This window comes from Camelina sativa, chromosome 12 (genome assembly GCF_030686135.1).
Source record: "Camelina sativa cultivar CO46 ecotype springtype chromosome 12, ASM3068613v1".
NCBI lineage: Eukaryota > Viridiplantae > Streptophyta > Magnoliopsida > Brassicales > Brassicaceae > Camelina > Camelina sativa.
In genome coordinates this window covers 34,373,463-34,393,455 of record NC_141891.1, presented here as the reverse complement: position 1 = coordinate 34,393,455, position 19,993 = coordinate 34,373,463, and the positions used below count along the sequence as shown (strand labels likewise).

The window sequence follows — 19,993 nt, the reverse complement described above, 5'->3', positions numbered from 1 at the left end:
CTTTGTGAGAACAAGTCTAGAGATGCATAGGTTTGATTGTTTCTTTCCATGAGAGTGGAAGAAGCTTGTCTTAGAATAATATTTCTAGAGATTAGCTCAAAGTTTGCTTGAGATTTGTTGACCAAGTTAGATAACCACAATGGTTAGTTCAGCCCATGAATCCCTCCTCAGGACCTTCTTTGTTTATTGATTTTAAAGTCTTAATCTTGTTGCTTGCTTGTTGTTTGATTCGTATTTGCATTGCTCTGTTTTTATTGTGTTGCTCTGTTTTTGCCTTTAGTCCAGCTCGACCCTGCACTTAATCAACACTCGATCGAGTGCTTGCTCGAGTTCATCCCCAGAACTTTGGTTTATGATTTGTAGTTGTCCTGTCTTATCTCTTGTCTCATTCTATTTGCATTCGAGTTGCATTTACTTTTTACCTTGTTCATTATTGTCTTGCATTAGTTCATTATTGTAGTTTCTATTTCTGTTCTAGCTTCATATTAGTCATAATCATTCTGTTCCATTTACATTTAGCTTCTAGTTCTTATAGTTTTACTTTCTGCACTTTGCATTTTAATCATAGGATTGTTAGTGACAAACATCCTTACATTTGGCTTGACTTAGTCTCATATGCATGTCTTAATTGTTCACAAACACTCATTTAGGATTGATACCTCTTATACTGCAACAGCATAAGGGGAATTGAAACACATTATCATCCATCCATTCATATCTCATCATTGCATACATTCATATTCAACCATCACCCACATACAAAATACTTGTTTCAATTTGGCGCCGTTGCCCATTTGAGTGTGGTTTTGTGACATTTAGGATCCATATTAGTCTAAGATTAAGTTTGTTTATACACTTGTGAAGTTGCTGGACTTGAATCTTCTGTTGTTGGGTTGTCTTGAGTTTCAGGTACCCACTCGACCAACCACTCGACCACCACTCGACCGAGCAGTGATCGAGCACTTGATCGAGTCAGAAGCCGTGTACATTTGGACACCACTTCCCAGTTGATTCAACCACCCATACGAGCCTGAGCTCAATTGTGAACCTGTTCGAGTCTGTACTCGCGGTTGTTGATGCACACAAGGTCTAAGGGGAAAGACAATCTTCAAAGGCCTATTGACAACATCCATAGATTGCAAAAGGGTTGGAGAAATCAGAGAAGAAGGGTGATTCAAGTTCAGCAAGAGGATCAAGTGATCATGGAGCAACAAGCTAACCATGAGCAGAGACCTAGGCACATTGGTGCTGGAGATGCACCCAACACCCACAACCAAAGGGCTGGTATTGTGCCTCCAACAGTGCCAAACAACAACTTTGAGATCAAAAGTGGATTGATCTCCATGATTCAAGCCAACAAGTTCCATGGGTTGCCAATGGAGGATCCACTAGATCATCTTGCTCAGTTTGACAGAATCTGTGGTCTTACAAAGATCAATGGAGTGAGTGAAGATGGATTCAAGTTGAGGCTCTTCCCATTCTCCCTTGGAGATAAGGCACACCTTTGGGAGAAGACTCTTCCTACTGGAGCAATAACCACATGGGATGCTTGCAAGAAGGCTTTCTTGGCAAAAAATTTCTCAAATGCAAGGACTGCTATATTGATGAATGAAATTTCTGGGTTTGTTCAAAGAAACAATGAAAGCTTTTGTGAAGCTTGGGAGAGGTTCAAAGGATTTCAGACTCAATGTCCTCATCATAGCTTCAGCAATGAGTCACTCTTGAGTACATTGTATAGAGGAGTGCTTCCCAAGATCAGGATGCTTCTTGACACAGCTTCTAATGGCAACTTCCTCAACAAGAATGTGGAAGAAGGCTGGGAGTTAGTTGAGAATCTTGCTCAGTCAGATGGCAACTATAATGAGGACTATGACAGAACCATAAGGTCATCATCAACTGAACAAGAGGACAAGTACAAGAAGGACTTGAAGATGGTCAATGAGAAGCTTGACAAGATCCTTCTTAGCCAACAAAAGTCTATTCACTTCATTGGTGAAGAAGAGGTTCCAGTTCAAGAGGGAGAGACTGAATTTGCTGAGTTGTGCTACATGCAAAACCAGGGTGGCTTCAAAGGCTACAACCAAGGAGGTTTCAAGAACAACAATCTCTCTTATAGGAGTACCAATGTAGCCAACCCTCAAGACCAAGTCTACCCACCTCAACAACCTCAACAGCAACAAAACTATGTCCCCAAACAACAACATCAAGTGTTCCAGCCTCAGTTGTGTCCCCCACCAGGGTTTCAGACTAACCAAGGCCAAGAACAAGACCTAAGAGCTATGATGCAACAGTTGTTGATTGGGCAAACACAAGGAAAGATTGAGGCAGCAAACAGATTTGCTGAGTTGAACAGGAGAATATCAGATGTTTATAGTGACCTCAATGCCAAGTTTGACACACTTACTTCCAGGATTGTAACTATGGAGAACCAACTAGCTAATGCCCCAAACACCAAAGGCAAGGCCATTATGAATTCTATAGAATCTGCTCATGCTATCAATCTACGCAGTGGAAGGGTTCTACCAACAAGAGAGGGAGCATTACCAGACACTGAGGACAGTGATGTTCATGATGGGGAGGATTGGTCAGTTATTGAAGCTTTGAGTGAAGTTTGTGTAGAGAAATCTGAATCCGCCATTGCACTCGACCAGGTACTCGAGCAAGCACTCGACCGAGTGCCTGATCGAGTGGTCGATCGAGCTGAAGGATCAGGAGCTGTTAAACCTGCTAAGTACATTCCTCCTGCTTACAAACCACCTCTACCATTCCCAGGACATTTCAAAGCACAAAGGATCAAGGAATTAAGGGAAATAATTGAGAAAAAGGAGATGTTAGCTAAGCAACAAGAGGATGAGAAAGCTTTGAAGGAAGAGGTTGTGGTTGAGAAACAAGAGGAAGTGATGGCTATTCAAGAGATCATCATTTCTTACCAAGAAGAGGAGAGAGGACCTCCCTTGGAACAGTATGAACCTTATCCTCTCTATAGAGATTTTTTTCTTGATTTGTCAAAGAAGAAGGCTCAAGCTCAAGATGAGAAGGATCTTGAGAACCTTGGAGGAGTGATCATCCCAATGAAGCTTAAGGATCCAGGACCATTCTATCTGCCTTGCACAATCAGTTACCTCCACTACAATCAATGCCTTTGTGATTTGGGAGCTTCAACTAGTGTGATGCCATACTCCATAGCTCAAAAGCTTGGGAGAATTGATTTCAAATCCACCAACCTCCATGTATGCCTAGCTGATGGGTCAAACAGAGAAGTAGTTGGAAGGTTGGAGAATGTCCCACTCAAGATAGGGAAGGCAAGGGTTCATACAGATTTTGTGGTATTGGAGATGGACAAGGAACCTGAAGATTCTATCATCCTTGGGAGGCCATTCTTAGCCACTGTTGGAGCAGTCATTGATGTCAAGGAAGGTCTTGTGACCTTGACTATTGTTGAGGGTATAGTTATGAAGTTCTATATCTATAACCCAACCAACCTTCCTACCATTGATGATCAGCCTTTTACTATCAAAGACAAAGGTGGTCAAGAGGTCTTAAGTGATAAGGCAACTCCAAAGGCTGAGCTCTCTCTTCAAGAAGATTCTGTGGAAAAGCTTAAGAGGTCAGTTCAAGAGCTGTCTATTATGGTTGAGGATCTCCAAGTTAAGCTGAACAAGAGGTCTTTGAGGAAAGCAAGACCAAGGCTCAAAATCAAGAAGAAGTATGGTTTGTGTGCTAAGGGTGAGGTGATCAAGGATCAACTTCACAGTGACCAAGAGGTTCCAGGGAGGATTTCATCACCTCCTTGGTACCTAGACCAAGTCAAAGAAGTAAACCAAAGTCAAGCTTAGTGACTCTAAACAAGCTCACTAGGGAGGACGTCCCTAAGGTATCCTTTGTAAATATTGTTTAATTTCTTAGTAGTTTTTATGTGTTTTCTTTTATGTTTGTGTTGGACAGGCCTTTTAGTGAGAATGTAGTTGGGTAAGGAGAGATTTGGACTTGGAGAAGGAGAAACGCAAGCCCACTCGGCCAGCCCACGAGAGGTACTCGACCGAGCTGGAAAGGAACTAAGGCCCATTTTATCTTCAAATCGATAGAACGATCAAGTGGAGGGAAGAACAAGAAGAAAATTTTGAATTTTCAAAATTTGGTCAAGGGAGCTCGACTACGTGCTGGTCGAGTGTGGGGTCGAGTGGCAGCCAAAAGCAAGTCAAAGATTCCCAATTCAAATTTGAATGGTATGGACGATCCACCCTTGTCTCCTTGTCCCCTTAGCTTCTTTAAATAGGACTTGCACGATCCTATACCTCTCACACTCTCTCATTTGCTCAAAACAACTAAATTCAAGTTTTAAAATCTCTCTCAAGTTCATCTTTTGCTCAAGCTTTGTTCTTTCAAGTTTTTGGGTCACTAACCTATTAACTTTGAGCTTTGAGTCTATTCCTTTCAGTTCTTTTTGAAAATGTCTTCAAAGATCACCAGGAAGTCTCAACAAACCGCTGCAAGCTCCATGGAACGTCGTGATGCTGGCCTTGAAAGAAGGAGAGAAGCTGGAAAGACAACTCGATGCCCCACTCGATCATGCACTCGACCAAGTGGTTGTTCGAGCAGCCGGTCGAGCCAGATGCCGAGTCCAAGGAGAGAATCAGTTGAGGAAGATCCTGAGAGGACTGAAAGTGAGGAGGAAAGGGAGCCAACTCTCAATGAGTTTATGAGGAGACACAAGGCCAAAGGGAAGAGGCCAACAGTTGAGGTTGAGCAAGAGGAGAGTGAAAATGAGAGTGAGGAAGAAAGTGAAGAAGAAGAGTTAGAGGATGATGGGGAAGCAGAATCTTGTGGGTTGTCAAAGAGGCAGCTTTATGATGCTTTCATGAAAATGGAGTTCTTGGGGACTAGATATCCTCACAAGGAAACCATGGAGAAGCTTGCCATTGATGAAGATGTGGAGTTTCTTTTTGAGAAAAGTAACTTAACCAAGTTCATGGGGCTTTGCATGGAGGGCTACAAGGAGGAAAGTTGTGAGTTTCTAGCCACTGTCAAGCTGCATACATATGCAAGGAAAGATCCTGAGGTTGGAGCTGGTCACATTTCCTTCACAATCAAGGGGAAGAGGCATGAGCTTTCAATGAAAAAGATAGCCAATGTGTTTGGTTTTGAAGTTGGGAGCAATAGGAGCTTGATGATACCAAGAGAGGAGCTCTATTCAGTTTGGGAAACCATTGGGGACAAAAAAACTCTACTCATCCTCCAATTCCAAGAGCTCAAGGATAAGGAGCCCAGTCCTAAGGTACTTCCACAAAGCTCTTGCCAACACCTTCTTTGCAAGGAAGGAAACTGGGAATATCAATGAGGGGGAGCTAAAGATGATTTATATGGCTCTCAATGGGATCATCCTCAAAGCAAGAGATGGGACCATCATCCTTGGGAGCACTGTAGAGACTGATCTTGCAATGGTGCTCATAGACCATATGATATATTTGAGAAGTTGGGTAGGCAAGTTGGAGAACAAAGGATCAAGAGGAGCACTAACCATTGGAGGCATCATTACTCCAATTCTACAAGCTGCCAAGGTCCCACTTAGAGGAGAAAGGGTCTCACCAAGATGGATTGACTCAAGCTACCTCACCTCTACTCTCATCCTAGCCGAGGAGATGCATCAAGGAAATCACATCTTCAATTTTGAGCTTCCTACACTTGGAAAGAAACAATTGATCTTGCCTAACCAAGAGCTCACCACCATTCAAGAAGGAGCCAACATTGACTTTTGGCCAGCTGAGGAGCACTTATTTGATGGAGTAGTTCAAGCTAGAGTTGAGGAAGCTGGGAATGCACAAGTGGCTGATGGGGAGGAGCAGTTTTATTTTTAGGATTATGAGCCCAACCCAAGGGATAGTAGAGGAGTGAGGGAGACTAGCAAGAGGTTGACACTTTTGCAAAAGTGGAACAAGTGGCATGGGAAGATGACCAACATGGCTAAGTCTATCAAGGGCTTATAGAAGGAGGTTGCTGACTTGAAGACTGGGAATTCTTCACCTTCACCATCAAGCCCTTTGAGGAGAAGCAGCTCAACTAGAGCACTTTCAAGAGTTGCAAATCCTTTGGAACCAGCTAGGGCTTCAATGTATGAGCCAAATCAGAGGAAGAGGAGCTCAAGTACCCGCGAACAACAGTTTTCAAGGCACTCGACCGGGTCACTCGAGCGCCCACTCGACCGAGCACCCCCGACGTACTCGACCGAGCACCTTCCCAGATCACCCTATGGCTTCCCACCTCCAACTGCTTATCCAGGCTATCCAGGTTACCCTCCCATCCCACCTCAATACTTCATGGATCCAGCTCTCTACCAGCAGTTCTACCAGCAGCAGGCTCAACATTTTGAGACACGCGGTCCAGCTCGACCCCTCAACTCGGACACGCACTCAACCGAGTGCTGGTCGATCGCCGTCGTCGAGCTGCCCCAATCTCCATCTCCAAGTCACCAAGACGACCCCAACTACACCTTTGATAGCATGCAAGAGGATGTGGACAATTTCTTCTCCAATCCTTGAGGTACCACTATCACCTTCACTTGTAAATATCATTGCATTTCATACTTTGTTTAGTTTTCTTAGTCTTGAATCCTCAATCAAATTTCTTTCACAGAGGACTGTGTGATTTAAGTTTGGGGGAGGGTTTGAGATAGCATTTGACATTGTGTTTTGTGTTCTTATTTCAAATTTTTAGCATCCTCATATTAGTTTTGCATAAGTATCTAAGGCATAGAAAAACTCTAAAAATTTGAAAAATTTTTGAAAAAAACTTTATAAAAAAAGAGTGTTCATGTAGTTTGCATTGCATATTAGGATCTTGTTTAGCATGTTTCATTTAGGATTGTATAATATTTGCATTAGGGATCTATGATGAGTATTTCTTTGTTAGCTTGCTTATTCACTAGACTAGGATCAATGCCCAAGTTAATAGTACTTTGATGCTAGTTGAGTAGTTAGAAGCATAAGGTTGAACCAAGCTTTGAATTCCTGCATTGTATTTGGTCTATATTGAAGCATGTTATGATTTGACACAATTTCCTATTTATAAGAACCTAATATTGAATCTAAATTATCAATGTGTGCATTGCTTTAAACTCATGGATACAATATACATATTTGGATCATCTTTCTCCTTCTTACCACTCTTGTTGATCCAAGTTGCTGTTTTCCTCATTAAGAATCAGTTCCCCTACCCCTAAACCAACCCTTCTTTCGAGCCATATTTATTCTTGTGTGTGTGAGGCCTATTTTTGGGATTGAGCTTGGTAGAAAGTGTTAGGTTTGAACTGAGAAGAGTAAAACCTTGTGTAGTTCTAGTTGCATTTTTCAAACTAGATAGGATTAGGTGGTTCACTTGTTGAGTTTGGGACTTGGCTGTTTTGAAATGAAAAGAGGAAAAAGAGAAAGAAAAAGGGTAGAGTCTTTAAGAGGAGATTGTGTTTAAGAAAGGTCTAGTGAAAGGATGGGAAGTTTAAGATTGTTGAAGTTGGTTCTAGCTAACGAAAAGAAAAGAAAGAAAAGAAAAGTCTATGCAAAAAGCTTGTATGTCTTAAGAATAAGAAGAAAAGAGAACCATAGCAAATAAGTAAGAATTTCCCATCCCACTAGAAAGATCAAATAAGAAACTTCTCCTAAGACTTGAAAACCAAAAGAGAAAAGGGTGAAAGAGAAAAGAAGAAGTAAAGGGTAGCACTAGGATCATTTGGGTTTAGATTTCTAGGATAAACACTTTGGGTACCTTTGGGTAGACAAGGTTTTTTTCTTGTATGTGTCTAAGTGTTCTTACCTTTAGCATTCTTCTAAAGCTCAATCTATTTTATGAGAGAACCTTAACATTCACAAGCCCCACTCTAAAAAGAGACCATCATTGTCTCTAAACCTTTATCTCCAAGCCAAATGAGTTTAAGCATTGCATAGAATTGATTCATGTTCTTGAATGAATGTTAAAGGAAATGGTTGATTTGAATGCATGTGGGCATCTAAGGCTCAAATCAGTAAAGGTTGTGATATGCTTGTCTAAAGTCTTTAAGTACAGCTCATTCAACTTGCATCATAGTATTAGTAACTTGGACATTGATTCTAGATGGTCTATTTGCAAGCTTTAGGAGCTGAGATCCCACTTTGAAACCTCACCTACCTTCTTATGTCTTGTTTATTTGCTTGAGGGCAAACAAAGACTAAGTTTGGGGGTGTTGATGTTCATATATTTTACCATGTTTTCCCTTAGTTTATTCACATCTTTTGCATCTTTTGCTATCCATTTAGGCCATTATTGTGTAGCTTTAGCACTAATCATGCATTAGAGTTTAGTTGCATTGCATTTGCATCTTTTCATGCATAATCAGGTGATTTTGGAGCTTAAGGAGCATGGAAGCAATGCTGAGGAGAAGTGAGCCAATCATGAAGGGAAAGCAAGAGAGTTAAGGCTGAAGAACAAAGGTCCAGAGTCCAACTCGACCGCACACTCGACTAGACACTCGACCGTGTGCTGAGGAGGACTCGACCGAGTGGAGGATGCACGAGAGAAGCCAGCTCGACCTGCCACTCGACCGAGCACATGTCGAGTTGACCGAGCCGTTGACTATTTTGTCTTTTAGTATTTTTAGGGCTTCCACTCCCTCTCCTATATAAAGCCTTGTACCTGCAGCCACCAAAGGAGTCCAGCTTTTTAGATATTCTCTAAACCTAGTTTTTACCCTTTTGGGAATTATTCCTTTTGCACTTCTTTTATTTTTAGATCTTGTACTTGTTTTTAAGGAGAAAAGGCTAAATTCTTCAATATTGTTGGTTCCATAACTTTCTTAATATTGAGAATTCGAGTTTGATTCTCTCTCCAATATTGAAGATCTTTGTTTCATCTTTCTAATGATGCAAGTTTGGTATTTTTTTGGGTTTTTGACTTTGTTCATCATGTGTTCTTGTGAGTAGTTCTCTAGGATCTTGAGGATAGGTTAGGCTGGATTGATCTTGTGGTTTGTTTGATTTGGTCAAGCTTAATTGTTGTAGATCTCTTCTAGGCTAGATGATCTTAATGCTGATCCTATATCTGAGAGGGTAGGGTTTGATTTCAAGCATCTTAGCATCACACCAATGTTTAAGAAGCATAGATAAGGCTAGATCTAGAGCTTACCATTAGGCTTGCTAAGAGATTAGAGGTCTTGTTTGGTTTGAGATGTATTGCTTAATGCCTGCTTGTGTAGATTCTTTTCTTTGTGAGAACAAGTCTAGAGATGCATAGGTTTGATTGTTTCTTGCCATGAGAGTGGAAGAAGCTTGTCTTAGAATAATATGTCTAGAGATTAGCTCAAAGTTTGCTTGAGATTTGTTGACCAAGTTAGATAACCACAATGGTTAGTTCAGCCCATGAATCCCTCCTCAGGACCTTCTTTGGTTATTGATTTTAAAGTCTTAATCCTGTTGCTTGCTTGTTCTTTGATTCGTATTTGCATTGCTCTGTTTTTATTGTGTTGCTCTGTTTTTGCATTTAGTCCAGCTCGACCCTGCACTTGATCAACACTCGATCGAGTGCTTGCTCGAGTTCATCCCCAGAACTTTGGTTTATGATTTGTAGTTGTCCTGTCTTATCTCTTGTCTCATTCTATTTGCATTCCAGTTGCATTTACTTTTTACCTTGTTCATTATTGTCTTGCATTAGTTCATTATTGTAGTTTCTATTTCTGTTCTATCTTCATATTAGTCATAATCATTCTGTTCCATTTACATTTAGCTTCTAGTTCTTATAGTTTTACTTTCTGCACTTTGCATTTTAATCATAGGATTGTTAGTTACAAACATCCTTACATTTGGCTTGACTTAGTCTCATATGCATGTCTTAATTGTTCACAAACACTCATTTAGGATTGATACCTCTTATACTGCAACAGCATAAGGGGAATTGAAACACTTTACCATCCATCCATTCATATCTCATCATTGCATACATTCATATTCAACCATCACCCACATACAAAATACTTGTTTCAATAACTTTAAATTTAACGCTTCACTCCTTTGCGGTTTGATCAAACTTCTTAATCACTCTTGGAACTTCATCACTCAACTTATCCTCAGCGTGGAAACTCCTCCTTGGTCTCCTCGTTTTCTCATACTCGATAAATATGCATACCATTAAGGCGGATATGCATATTTCGCTCCTTGTCTTCAGGTCTTCTATGTACTTAGCCTTGGCTTCATACGAGACTTCTCTAACAACGGCCTCCTTTGAACTCTTGAATCCTTTATCTCTTGTACAAGAACTTGCTTGGCATTTTCTTGCAAGTTATAATTCTGGTAACTCCATCTCTTGATCCTTTTAATTTTTCTTCGGTAAAGCTTCAATATGCGTAGTTAACCTTAGTTCATCCTCTCCTCCATAAGTTAAGTTCTTCATTTTGTCATCTCCTCTGCGACTTGTATTCTCCGATAAAACTTGTTCGTTGCTTATAGCGTCTCGCTTATTAGCTCTCCCACAACTCCATCTTGTTTCTCGCAAAATTTTTCTATCTTTCCCAACTTCTTCTTGATGACTTAAGTCATTTATTCTTCTTCAATGCTCAACGAACATTATGTCCTTTGGCCGTTTATTTCCTTGACGACCTACTCCCCTCCTTTAGCTTATCTTGATATATCATTCCCTATTCTCCTCTTGTGGTCTTCTTTCAAAGACGTCCTCCTTTTGGCTTTTGCTGCATCACCATCTTGATATATGATTATCACCTTGATGGCCTTCAATATTCCCCAACAACTTGGCGCTACTCCTTTGGCCACTTCCTTATCATTGGCATCTCAGGCCTCTTTCTCCTTGTATTAGACAACACCATTCTTCGGCAATTAGGGCCTCTTCCATCTTATTTTTCGTTTTAAATGATCCTTCTTTGTTGGCTAACTCCTTCCAACAATCTCTATTAGCTTTGGCTCTTTGGCCTTGGCCATTTATCGCTTCATGGCGACTGAACAAAATAATGAGCTCTTGATGATAAATCAACAAACCCGTCCAACTGGATCAGCTCCATTTTCAGAAGTGAATGTAGCTACATCCAGCTATAATAATTGTCAAGGACGAGGACAAGGGCAGATGCAGACGCGGTCGAGGCCGTAGTTACAGTCATGGAGGAGGTCGTGGACGAGGAAAAGGAAGATGTTTCTATCCTAATAACTTCAATGCTAGAAAAACGAACAAAAAACTTCAAGTGAATGATGTTAATATCGTTTTAAAGAAACAAGATGAAAGTACCTGTTACAGATGCGGCATGAAAGGACATTGGTATCAAACATGTCGTATACCAAAACATTTAGCTGATCTGTATCAAGCATCCCAGAAGGCAAAGAAAAGGATATTGAGACCAACTTCATCTCTGATGAAGTTGGACCTTCCTTCCATGGTTTAAATGATGAAGCTCATCTCGACATTGCAGATTTTCTGATTGATCATGAAAACGGGAAATCATGCGAATAAGATCAATATGTCGTGCTATGGTTGTAATATTTTTATATGGATTTCATGTTTTTGTAAAACTCTTTTCTAGTAACGGTTTTATTGTATAATAAATGTTTTGTAAGTTTTACGTTGTTTTATTAATGCATATTTTATAAATACTTTATATCTGAGAAAATGTCAAATTGTGAGATTGAGAATGGAGATATGTGACTAGCAGACAGTGCTTCGACACACTCAATACTTAAAATAAAAAATACTTCTCCTCTCTCAAAATAAAAGACTATGACGGACGCGTGAGTACTATATGTGGTAATGCAATGATTATTATGGGCTATGGAAAAGCCACTTTCTCAATGCCAAGGAGAAGGAAAATTGAAATTGATGCATTATATTCCTCTAAGTCACATAGAAACTTGATAAGTTTCAGAGTTATCCGAAGAAATGGATATCATATAGAGACTATGAATAATAATGATATTGAATATCTTTGCATAACATATATTGGAAGAATTTTCAATATTATCCTCTGGATTGTATTGCACAAAAATAAATAAGTTTGCATCTTATGTTACAGTAAACTCTAAGTTTACTAGTACATTTAAGATATTGCATGAAATACTTGGATATCCTGGTTTAGTCATGATGCGAAGAATTGTGCAAAATTCAAGTGGTCATCCATTGAAAAATCAAAAGGCATTTCAATATGGTGAGTTTTCATGTGATGCATGTTCTCAAGGAAAACTCATAATTCGGCCATCAACAGCATATTTATATAGATTTTTGGATAATGATATATACATAAAATCCCAAAAGGATTTAAGATTCCTAAGGCATTAGACTCTAATACTAATGAAATTTGTGCGATCAAATTACAGTGATCACTTTACGGATTAAAACAATCTGGGCGCATGTGGTATAATCGCTTAAACGAATACCTATTGAAGAAAGGGTATGTTAAAAATGAAATATGCCCATGAGTCTTTATAAAGAAATCTCCATCGAGATTTGTGATCATTGTTGTATATGTTGATAACCTAAATATAATTGGAACTCAAAAGGAGATTGATGATGCAAGAACTCATATGAAAGAAGAGTTTGAAATGAAAGATCTTGGAAAGACTAAATTCTGTCTTGGGCTCCAAACAAAACATTTCCAAGATGGAATATTTGTGCATCAATCAAATTATACGAAAAAGATCTTAAAGCACTTTAATATGTACAAAGCGATTCCTGTAAGTACTCCAATGGTCAATAGATCTCTGAATGTTGATAATGATCCATTCAGACCTTGTGAGGATAGCGAGAAAATTCTTGGTCCCGAAGTACCTTATATGAGTGCTATCGGTGGACTCATGTACCTTGCAACTTGCACTAGACCTGATATTGCATTTTCTACTAATCTACTTGCAAGATACAACTCATCCCCTACCCGCAGGCAATTGAATGGGATAAAACATATTCTCTGTTATCTTCAAGGTACGATTGACTTGGGATTATTTATCCTAGAAACTATTTGTTTGGTCTAGTTGGTTTGCAGATGCAGGATATTTATCAAATCCACATAAATCTCGATCCCAAACTGGATATGCTTTCACAATTGGAGAGACTGCAATCTTGTGGCGCTCACAGAAACAAACATTGGTCGCCACTTCCTCAAATTACGCAGAAGTCATTTCCCTTCATGAAGCATGCAAATAATCTGTATGGCTTAGATCTATGACTAAACATATACAAGAAGCAAGTGGAATAGACATGACAATAGAACCAACAAGATCGTACGAAGATAACTCTGCATGTGTTGCCCAAATCAAAGAAGGTTATATCAAGACCGACAGAACAAAACACATTCCTTCAAGATTCTTCTCCTACACTCAAGAACTTAAGAAGAACAAAGAAGTAGATGTTCAGTACATCTGCTCATGTGACAATCCAGCAGATCTATTCACAAAGGCGCTTCCGACTACCACATTCAGAAAGCATATTCACAGTATCAGAATGCGTCATCTACGAGGTTTATGAAGAAAGATTATACATATCTTTTCAAGGGGGAGATTACGTTACTATACTCTTTTTCCCTTGTCATGGTTTTTATCCCAATGGGTTTTTCCGTGACAAGGTTTTTAATGAGGTAGTATGTAACTCGTCAATGGTGATGGATAATCATAGGGGAGTATTGTGAAACACAAATGTGAGTATTTTATCACAAACACATGGCATTACACTTGTCCATGTAATGTTACATAATCTTTGAAGTGTTAACATTTGTTATTAACATCTTTCTACTTGTCATTACCAAAACTAATGAGTATGTGACTCATGTTTTGTTTACTTCACTATAAATAGGAAGAAATGTTAGTGCCTAATGGTGGTGTACGTAGGAGAGTAAGAGAAACAAACATAATAAACTTCATTATTCACATTCCTCTTTTGTCTTCTATTCATCTTTGTTTCTCTTGTCTCATACACTATTATATAGTAGTTTCATAACAGTAAGTAAGTTTTAACTTCGTATACATATATGGCTATAAATTTTAACATGTTGTTTGATATGAACGAAATATTTTTTTTTTGTCTAACTCTTGTTTATAATTTGATACATTTGTTTTTCTAAATGATGTTTTGTATAACTTTTATATACAATATCATATTATAATATTTTATATTGTAAATGCTTAATCCTTTTAAATCCATTTAAACTTTGATTAGGCATTTTAGGTGTTAGGCGTTCAGGCACCACTTAGTGTTTTTTATTAACACTAATGATTAGTTGCGGCATTTTTGTGCATATGTCTATATTCTTATACTAAGCCCCCAAATAAATTGTAACTGCATAATTTCAATATGTAGAAGATAACTTTTACAGTCTCGATGGTCAGTTAGACATCAACTGAATGCAGTGTTCTAAATTATGGTATATATGGACCTTAAAAGATAAACCCTAATAATTATGCGCTGCATCCAATTCGGTCACCACTTAGCGTTTTTTGAGCACTAACGATTAGTTGCTGCATTTTTGTGTATATGTCTATATTCTTATACTAACCCTCCAAATAAATTATAACAGCAGAAATTCGTTTGATAGAAAAACTGCATAATTCCAATACATAGAAGATAACTTTTACAATCTAGATGGTCAGTCAGACATCAACTGAACGCAATGTACTAAACTACGGTATGTACGGCCGCTATAAATATGATACATATACACATTGTATGGTGAAAAATCGTACTATATTATAGCTTACAATGATTTAATACGGTTAAATCTATAGAGTCCTTATATGCAACATATATACAGTAAATTTGCATGTACGACATTGTTTAAAGGTTCAAAAAAAATATATATGTCATTTTGAAAATTATTTTAGTGTTAATTTATAGTATTTATCATGATTTTTATACTTATATTTTATTATTACTATTAATATTCTGTAAATTTATATGTATATTTTGGAAAATATTTTATATATACACATTTTTACAAAAAAAAACTTAACCACGCATGAACGATCATATATACGTCTATACATTATACAATATTCTACCATACATCGTCTAACATATATAGCGTATTTTAAGAACATTGCCTGAACATCTTACATTTAGGCTTCCAAACTACCACCTAGACCGTTTTTTTTTAACATCTAACTTTATTGATGTAATATGTATTTTACAAACAGTCATATAACCATCTAGGTATTACATCAAAAGTTTATGATAATGGAATCATTTTTGTAGCAAAATGGGAAAGTTTATCAGCCGGTCGATTAGCTTCTCGAGTAACATGTCCCAACGATGAATATGGTAGCTGTGTTATCCAATGACGTATGTCAACCAGTAATGGGCCGAGCTTGTGATGATCTTGTTGCTTGTTGATCAAGTTTGTTAGTTCCAGGTTGTCTCCTTCAAACCATACATATCTATAGCCTTGTTCCCATATCACTTGTAGTGCGTTAAGAAATCCTAGTGCCTCAGCTTGAAGAGCAGAATATGATTGTTGCAGTTTCGCACATCCAGATCGTATTACGTTTCCGTAACTGTCTCTTATTATCCATCCCGTGCCTGTATATGGTCTTCCTCGGACATATCCGCTATCAAAATTACATTTTAACCAACCTTCGGGTGGAGGATTCCATTGTTGAGTTGGTGATCTTCTTGTAGGAGGATTATGGATGTGATTCATAGCTTGGTTGCTATCTGGTTAGAGTCTTGTGTTTTCAACCCATTCCTTGATTTCTTGTTCTCCTTTATGCGCTTCTGTGGCCGGATGGCGATTTATTTGTCGGAAGATGAAGTCATTGCGTGATTTCCAAATACGCCACATCAGATAGAAGGGAAGATGGCGCATAATGAAAGATGATTGTTGTTGTTGTTGGAGATTGATCAACATTCGGATGTTGTCCTCTAGATTTTCAGTAAATATCAGAGTCCTTCCCATCGTAGCAAAGATACACCGCCAAACTGCTTCTGCAAACTGACAAGTAAAAAGCAAATGATTAATAGTTTCATTACCATAACAGCAACGTTGGCAAACCGGATCCGCTTGAATATTTCTTGTCCTGAGTTGTACTGTTGTTGCTAAGGCTCCAGACAAACATCTCCACAAGAAGTGTTGTATTTTCAGAGTAATAGGTAGTTTCCATATGTCTTTCTTGAGGTCTACAGCACTGGGAGTGGTTGAATCATGGCATTATCTTGTATTTCAGAGTGAGTAGCAACCCAATATCCTGACCGAACTGTGTAATGACGATGATAAGTATAGGCCCAGTCATAAGTGTCGTCTTCTGCATGTTTCGAGAGATACAATTGTTTTGCAAGTTGTTGATCTTCAGGGTTTATAACTCCTTCAAAGATAACTGAATCCCATTCTCTCTTATTCTCTTTCCATAGATCTGATACCATCATGTCTCTATCAAGGATTGGTCCATTGGCAGGTTTTGGTGGAAGGGTGGGAAGCCAAGGATCTTCCCATACTCGAGTTGTATTCCCATTACCAATTCTAATCTGCAATCCTTGTTGCAGTAGTTTTTTTCCTTCTTGAACTGATTTCCAGCCATAGGACGCAGTAGGTCCTGTTTGCGTCTGTAAAAAAGGTGTATCCGGATAATACAAACCTTTGTAGAGACGAGCCAAAAGACTGTAGGGATTCTTGAGAAGTCGCGCAGCCTGTTTTGCCAATAAAGCTTTATTGAAGGCTTGAAGATCTTTAAAACCTAGACCTCCTTCCTTTTTTGGAAGAGTCATTCTTTTCCAAGCAATCCATGGGATCTTTCTTTGTCCATTATCCTGTCCCCACCAAAAGTTTGAGACTACACTGGTGATTTCATTGCAGATGGTGATTGGTAAGAGAAAGCAGTTCATTGAAAACACTGGGAGAGCCATAGCTATTGTTTTAATAACAATTTCTTTTCCTACTGCAGAAAAATGTTTGTAGTTCCAGCCCTCTGTTCTTTCTTTTACTCGTTTCACAATATACTCAAACAGTTCTACCTTTTTACGTCCAAACTGCTCTGAAGTCCCAAATATTTCCCTCCACCACCAACTCTCTCAATTCCCAAAATCTGATGAATTCTTTGTCTTCTTGAATCTGGAGTATTAAATCCAAAAATCACTGATGATTTTGCATAGTTTATTTGTTGCCCAGAAGCTTCCTCGTACCTCTTGAAGATTGATGCTATATGCTCACATTCTTGATTAGATGATCGACAGAAAAATAGAGAATCATCTGCAAAGAGAAGGTGGGATATAGACGGACAATCTCTTGCTAACCGTATTCCATGAATCTGTCTATCTCTTTCTGCTTTTTGCATCATATTACTCAAGACTTCTGCACAAAGGAGAAAAAGATATGGGGAAAGTGGGTCACCTTGGCGTATTCCTCTGCTTGGTTTTATCTTCCCATAAGGCAAACCATTGATTAATACTTCATAAGAAACTGATGTTACGCACTCCATTATCCATTTAACCCATCGTGGTGCAAATCCCATCTGTGTCATGACTGCTTCTAAGAAATTCCATTCAACACGGTCGTAGGCTTTACTGATGTCTGTTTTGATAGCTACATATCCTGTCTGGAAGTCACGTCTGGATTTAAGAGAATGTAGAAGCTCGTGTGCCACCAGTATATTGTCCGATATACTACGTCCAGGAACAAATGCTGCCTATGATTCTTAGATAACCATGTCAAGGCATCGTTTTAGTCACATAACCATTAGCTTTGAAATGATCTTGTAACTGACTGTACAAAGGCTTATCTGACGATAATCAGACAGTAGTTTTGAGTCAATGATCTTCGGGATTATACAGAGTTGAGTCTGGTTAATTCGATGATCCATTTCATCAGACTCAAAAAAAATGACGTACCATTGAGCAAACATCATCACCGATCAATTCCCAGAATTGCTGATAAAAAGCTGCAGTGAAACCATCAGACCCGGGAGCTCTATCCGCCCCTATTGAAAAAACTGCATCTTTAATTTCTTGATCTGTAACTGGTAGTTGGAGTTCTCTATTCATTTCAGCTGTTACTCGGGGCTCAATGTCAGAGATTATATCATCCATATTGGTGTGTTGAGTCGTAGTGAAAAGCTTCGTGAAGTAGGATTCGGCGACTTTCCCTATAGCATCATCTCTGAAGTGCTCTAAACCTTGCTCATCTAGAATGGATTTAAGACGGTTGCGAGCTTTTCGCATCTTTGTGGTGGCATAAAAGAATTTTGTGTTACGATCTCCCAGGTTCATCCATTGATTTCTACTCTTTAACTTCCAATATTGTTCTTCTTCGTTGTACGCCTTAGTTAGCTCAGACCTAAGGTTTGTGACTTCTGATAAAGTTGTTGAATTGCTTCTCTCTGCTGCGTCCAGTTGAAGCTTTAAGATCTGAATTTTTTCTGCTGAATTTGTCTTTGATCTTCTTTTCCACTTGGCTAACTCTTTTCTGCAACACTGGAGTTTGTCGTGAATTCCTCTATAAGTATTAGGTTGACCTGTTGACCATCCTTTTTTAACAGCTCTGACAAAATCCTCTGAATCAACATCAACTGAACAATAATAATGACCTGATAGAATAAACAAAAAATGAATTGCTCTGAGGCAATTCGTAAGGCGATTAAGCGGTTATTTTCTTGTCATCTTCCGATGAAGATTCAGACAGTTACTTGCGCCGGAGTGGGTCAGTTTCTTCTACCCCACGATCGAGCGGTTTCTTCTGGCAAAGGTGTGGAGACTTTGCACGATGTAGCAGTTGAACATAGATGGAGTGCTATCTATTTAAGTGTTCGATTTGGGTATTTGTCAGACAAAAATGTTTCACTGAATCTTCCCAAGTACTATACTACTCTCTTCAACATCAAACAATTTCCAATGGGTGATAACATTTGCCGTGCCCTCCAGAACATCGATCTCGGCATTGATGATGCTCCAATTTCCCTACCACAAGCAATCGTGCAACAAGCAGTGAACGAAAACCAGTTCTGTCTCATGGGTCGCCCTTTGATGCCAAGGAAACAGAACCTTCGGCAAATCATCTCTGCCCTACCGCGCTCATGGGGCCTCGTTGGCTTTGTCAGAGGTCGAATAGTGGAACAAAGGCGCTTCCAATTCATCTTCCCTTCAGAAGAGTGACTCGAGACAGTCATACGAAGGGGCCCGTGGTCATTTGCTGATCGTATGCTCGTCATCCAATGTTGGTCTCCAAATTTGGACCCCTTGTCTCTCAATTTCATTCCCTTCTGGATCCAAATTAGGGGTATACCTCTCCAATATCTGAATCATGGCGTCATTGAGAGCATTGCGAATTCCCTGGGAGAAACTTTAAGCATCAACTTCAATGAGACATCAACAAACCAGGTCCAATTTGTCCGTGTTCAAATCAACTTGAATGTGGATATCCCTCTCCGCTTCCAGCGGAACTACCAATTCTCGCCTGGTGTTAATACGATCTTGGGTTTCTTCTACGAAAGATTGAGAGGATTTTGCGAAGTTTGTGGATTACTGACCCACGATTCCGGAAGATGTCTGATTCAAAATGGTGGTCCCAACGAGTCTGATGGTGATGAAGATGATGCCGACGACATGCCAGAGCATCACCGTAACCCGGGAGTCCATATCCAAGAAGTTGATGACGATGGCAATCCCATAGAGGATAATGAAGTCGCAGAGCCAGCAAATCAAGCGGTTAACCCAGATAATATCCCACCCGATGAACAAGAGCTCTCTGACATTGATCCCGACCACAATTCTCTTGACAACATCTCTTCTGGATCTCAGGGTGATGGAGAAAATGGTGAGACAGCATTACTCAACCCTTTTCCAAACTTTGTTAATGATGCAGATGGTGCATTGGGTACAATTCAGAACATGGCAAGTGAGTTACGCAAGAGGAAAATGGATCCGGATACAGAGGATACAGCATTCTCCAGGAAAAGAAAGACAAGACCGAGTGAAGCAAGTGGATCAGGAATGACAAACATTGACGAGGAACAAGATGGAGCCGCGGTGGGGCCTATTCCACCACCGGTTCCATGAGAGTTGGGTTTTG

General features: G+C 39.3%; 2 protein-coding genes, 1 non-coding gene and 1 pseudogene across 3 annotated transcripts; 2 read left to right on the top strand and 2 right to left on the bottom strand.

Annotated features, from left to right (window-relative positions):
* Positions 1–1,598: 1,598 nt before the first annotated feature.
* LOC147933048 (small nucleolar RNA R71) lies at positions 1,599–1,705 on the bottom strand. The gene has a single exon (XR_015576803.1). It is a non-coding gene; the product is annotated as a small nucleolar RNA R71 (small nucleolar RNA).
* Positions 1,706–12,668: 10,963 nt separating this feature from the next.
* LOC147933047 (secreted RxLR effector protein 161-like) lies at positions 12,669–13,152 on the top strand. The gene is made up of 2 exons (XM_087477270.1): positions 12,669–12,930; positions 12,992–13,152. Exons 1-2 carry the CDS (start codon positions 12,669–12,671, stop codon positions 13,150–13,152), a joined length of 423 nt encoding a protein of 140 aa, XP_087333396.1.
* A 2,014-nt stretch (positions 13,153–15,166) lies between these two features.
* On the bottom strand, positions 15,167–15,778 carry LOC109128042 (non-LTR retroelement reverse transcriptase). The gene is given in 1 exon segment (XM_019233717.2): positions 15,167–15,778. A coding segment is annotated over 1 exon segment (612 nt).
* Positions 15,779–18,816: 3,038 nt separating this feature from the next.
* LOC147933046 (uncharacterized) lies at positions 18,817–19,980 on the top strand (annotated as a pseudogene).
* The last annotated feature ends 13 nt before the right edge of the window (positions 19,981–19,993 follow it).